The following is a 4919-nucleotide window of genomic DNA, read 5'->3' on the forward strand; positions in this document are numbered from 1 at the left end:
AAAACACCACATAACATGGATGAACTTAGAGGACATTATGCTAAGTGAAATAAGTCAATCACAGAAGGACAAATACAGTATTAGTTCATTATTGTAAAAAGTCAAGGAAAGGTTTATATACGGAAGGAAAGTTTCTTTGTTGGTTACCAGAGGTAGGGGGGACACTGAAAAAAAAATCGACCCATGTCACCTTAGTTTTGTGTATTTCACTGTACATAAATCATATTTCAATAAAATGTATTTAAAAAAAAAAAAAGACTAAGGTGTGCTAACAAAAACTCACTGGCATTGAATTGGAAGACTCCTAGTGACCCTCCTTGGGTTTCCAAGATGGTATCACTATGGATGTAGATTGCTCCAAGGAGTGGCTAGTGGGTTTGAACCGCCAGCCTTCTGGTTAGCAGTCAAATGCCTTAGGCACTACACCACCAGAGCACCTAACAAAAGCTATGGTATTTTCAATCACTTTCTATGCATGTGAAAGCGGGAAGACCCAAGAAGAGTTGATGCCTTTGAATTGTGGTGTTAGCAAAGAATACTGAAAACGCCTTGGACTGCCAGGAGAATAAACAAATCTGTCCTGGAAGAAATGCAGATGGAATGATCCTTGGAAGCAAGAAAGGCTAGACTTCGTCTGACCTACTTTGGTCATGTTGTTAAAAGGGACCATTCCCTGGAGAAGGATGTCATGCTTGGTAAAGTGAAGGGTCAGCAAAAAAGGGGAAGACCCTACACAAGATGGACTGACACAGTGGCTGCAACGATGGGCTCAAGGACAGCAAGGATTGGGAGGATGGGGCACAACCAGGCAGTGTCTCGCGCTGTTGTACACAGGGTCGCTGGGTGTCAGAGCTGACACAACAGCACCTAACAACAACAACAAGTGAATACACAGACACTCAAATTGAACAGGGGTTGGAAGGCTAATGGGACTATACACATGAATATATATAAGTCTGACAGGATATTTCTACATACATGCTGCAAATATATCCATGAATACAGTAAAACATACAGAAGGCAAAATTATGAAAGCCTCTTATGCATAATCAAACACCTTAAGGGAATGAGTCTTTAGGCCTGAGGGCTCAGAAATACAGTCTTGGGGGATATCAGGGTCAACTGGTATAACAGTCCACAAAGATAATGTTCTACATAATACTTTGGTAACAACTGGGGTTTAACAACTGGGGTCTTAAAAGCTTACGAGTGGCCATCCAAAGTGCAACTATTGGTCTGTCCTCATCTGAAGCAAAGAAGAGTGAAGAAAAATCAAAGACACACAGAAACAATCATCCAAAGGACTAATGGACCATTTGACCCTCAGCCTCCACTACCCTGAGACCCAAAGAACTAGATTGTGCCCAGCCACCACCGTCAAACACTTGGAAAGGGATCTGAATAGAGGATCCTGGATAGAGTGGGAGAAAAATGTGGAACAAAATTCAAAATCATAAAAACTACCAGGCTTACGGGCCTGATAGGGACTGGTGGAGCCCTCAAGACTATGGTCCTTAGCAACCCTTCAAGCCCAGAACTGAACCCATCCCTGTGATTCAATTTTCAGGCAAAAAATAGACAAGCCTTTAAGGTAAACAATAAAAACAAACAAAAAATTAGAACAATCAACCATGCAAGATCCAAAGGGCAGCATTTTCCCAGGGATAAAACACAGAAGGCAGGAAGGGATAGGAAAGAAGGATAAATAGAAACAGTAAAAACGGAGGAAGTGGGAAGAGTGCTGTTACACTGTGGGGATCGCAATCAGTGTCAGAAACAAAATGCGTAGGAACTGTCGAATGGAAACCGAATTTGCTCTGTAAACTTTCACCCAAATAACAAAACATTTTTAAAAAGGTGGTGGGTGTGGGGAAGGCTAAAGAGCTTGAAAAGATAGTTCTCCAAAGAAGACAGACAAATGGCTTATGAGCTATGAAGAATGTTCAACATCATTCGCCATTAGGGAAACGCAAATCAACCTACAATGAGATACTACCTTATACCCACTAGGATGGCTGTTATCAGAAAGTAGCAAGTGTTGCCGAGGATGCAGAGAAATTGGAACTCTTGTACATTGTTATAAAACAGCGCACCTGCTGTACAAAAAGTTAAACATGGAACTACCATCTGGCCAAGCAATTCTACTCCTATGTATACACCAAAAGAACTGAAAACAGAAATTCAGACACCTGCATGCCAATGTTCATGGCAACATTTTTTTTTTTTTTTACAATAGCTGAAAGGTAGAAATAACGCAAGTGTTCATGAATAGATGTATGGAAAAACAAAACATGATATATGCATATAATGGAATATTACTCAGCTATAAAAATGGATACAATTCTGATACATGCTACAGTGATGGACCTTGAAAACATCTTGCTCAGTAACCATGCATATTCACAGAGACAGAAAGTGAAACAGTGGCTACCAGGGCTTGGGGACAGAAGGAACGGGGAATCCCTGCTTAGTGAGTACAGCGCTTCTGCTTGGGATGATGGGGATGTTTGGGAAATAGATAGTGATGATGTTTATACAACATGGTGAATGCATTTAATACCACTGAATTGTATACCTAAAAACAGTTAAAATGGTCAATTTTATGTTGTATATATTTTACCACAATTTAAAAAAATGGGAAAAAGAAATCTAAGATATTTTGGTAGAAATTACAAGCTGATTATAACATTTTTTATGGAAATGCAAAGGGCCAATAATAGCCAAAACAATCCTGAATAAAGTTGGAAGACTAAACTACCAGATACCATGACTTATTATAAAGGTATAAGAGTTAAGGCACTAAGGCACTTACAGGAGTTCTGGTGGCATAGTGCCTAAGGCATTTGATGGCTAACCAGAAGGCTGGAGGTTCAAACCTCCCAGCCCAAGGAGGAGTCACTATGACTCAAAATTGACTGAAAGGCAATGAGTAAGGCACTCACTGAAGGACAGATTTTATCAGTTCCAGTTGGGAGTCACAACCACATTAGTGTCTATCTTGGCGTGAGCATGAGCTTGAGTATCTCAGTCTCCATGCTTTACCCTGGAACATCAGCAGCCTGCGAGAGTCTCTGTGAGGGTCTCACTACTGCGTCCCTGACATCACCTGCTCAGGGCCTGGCTCAGAATGGGCACCAGGGAATTCTCGCTAAATGAACATCTGAACAGACCACTTAAGAGATTCCTTCCTGTACAGACTGACTGTGAAGGCTCATTGGCTGGGAGGCAGAGCCTAATTATCTGTTGGAGAGTGAACCCCTGGCCCAGACGGGCACAGAAAGAAAAGCCTGGGTGAAGGCCCAAGCCAGGGCTGGTGCCATGGTCCTATCACCTGTAGATGGAGGCCAAGGGGCAGGTGAGCCACATGTTGTTGGTCAATTTGCCTGGCTGGTAAACGTCAAAGACGAAGTAAGGCTGGTTGATTTCCTTGACTGAGCTGCAGGGTACAAAGCAGGCTTCCACCTGTAGTTCAGGCTGAATGCGGCTGGATTGAATCTTCTCAGCTCTCAGATAGAGCCTGCAAGGCATGGGTTTTTCCAGGGGCTCCTCGATGTAGCAGTACCCCAGGCGTTTGTGCTCACCTGGCTCCCCGCAGCGGTTACAGTCCTGCCAGGACTCCCAGTGGGTGAAGATGAGTACCCTGCCATCCAGGTTCAGGGTCTTATTCTGTAAGGGCTTTTGGCCCAGGTCTTTATGTGTAATATGAAGGGCAGTGACATCCTGGAAGTCAATCTCATACTCAACGACGAGAGTACTGTCACTGTCCTGGCAGCTATAGAGGCCCGTCTGGGAGGGCTGTGGGTCAGTCAGTTTCAGGCTGCCCCCAGGTAGTTTCATTATGTTGGGCATTGAGGAGAGTAGAAGGGCATCCTCCCCAAGAATGGAAGAGAAGTACCAGAGTGCCCTGGGGTGGTCACACTTCAGGACAACATCATTGCCCGAGAGCAGAGCCAGCTGGCACAAACTCTTGTAGGCACAGCTGATTAACATATAGGCCCCTAAAGTAGGAAGGGAGAGGATAAGCAGGCAGAGGATGGCCAGCATGGCGCACGGTGCCACAGCAGGAGCAAAGGAACCACCCTGGGCATTATGAAGTCATCCACAGAACTCAGGCCTCAGCCCTGGGCAGTGGAATGAACGCTTGTCCACAGCACTTCCAGGAGTGCACCTCCATCCATGTGATCATGTAGCCTGATGTAGGCTGCAGGATCAAAAACTCTATCCACAGGAGCTGGGGAAAAAAAAAAAAAATGATTCACTCTAGTTCAACAAGTGAACCAAAGAGCCAAGATATTTGTCCTCCACATACCAATTATACAATGGTAGAAAGAGACAAAATGGCTTCATGCCCTCCAGAAAGTTGGAAGAAGGGGAGACACACAGCAATCACGGATCTGCACCATTTCTAAAATCCTGGGGGCAGACACGAAGAGCCACCTACCTTGCAGTTGGGGAAAAAGTTCCTTAATTAGCTTCAAATCTTCTTTGCGTGATATGGAAGGGCACCCTCCAAACCTTTTTTCTCTATGGCACTTGGCTCCACTTTCCAGAGAGATCTCTCCTTTTCAAAACATCATCCTCCTTGGCCACATCTGAAGTGGGATTGAAAGATATGCCCTCTTTGGCACTTTAGCAGTTTGCTCAGTATCTTTCCTGAAGTTTGGAACCTAGGATTCTTATAAAGCTCCAGTCAACCCCACATGCAAAACAGCATCCACAGTTATTTACATTCAAGATCTCTCCCTAACTAGCTAGCAAGCTGCCATCTAGATGCAACGATGGGTCTCTCCTTGTCCAGAGCAAAGAAGAATGAAGAAAAACAAAATTCATGGAAACAATTAGTCCTAGCGACTGGTACACCATCCGATCTGCAGCCTATATGACTATGAGACCAGAAGAACTAGATGGTGCCCGGCTAC

At 44.1% G+C, this 4919-nt stretch overlaps 1 protein-coding gene across 1 annotated transcript in view; it reads right to left on the bottom strand.

The window, feature by feature from the left end:
* Nucleotides 1-4044, bottom strand: part of FAM187B (family with sequence similarity 187 member B) — a 26453-nt gene extending 22409 nt beyond the window's left edge. The window contains exon 1 of the mRNA XM_007954876.1: nucleotides 3384-4044. Coding sequence (XP_007953067.1) covers nucleotides 3384-4044 — 661 coding nt within the window. The remainder of the gene's footprint in view (nucleotides 1-3383) is intronic.
* Between the last annotated feature and the right edge of the window lie 875 nt (nucleotides 4045-4919).

Source organism: Orycteropus afer, unplaced genomic scaffold, assembly GCF_000298275.1.
Source record: "Orycteropus afer afer isolate SDZICR_OR568_19922 unplaced genomic scaffold, OryAfe1.0 scaffold00476, whole genome shotgun sequence".
NCBI lineage: Eukaryota > Metazoa > Chordata > Mammalia > Tubulidentata > Orycteropodidae > Orycteropus > Orycteropus afer.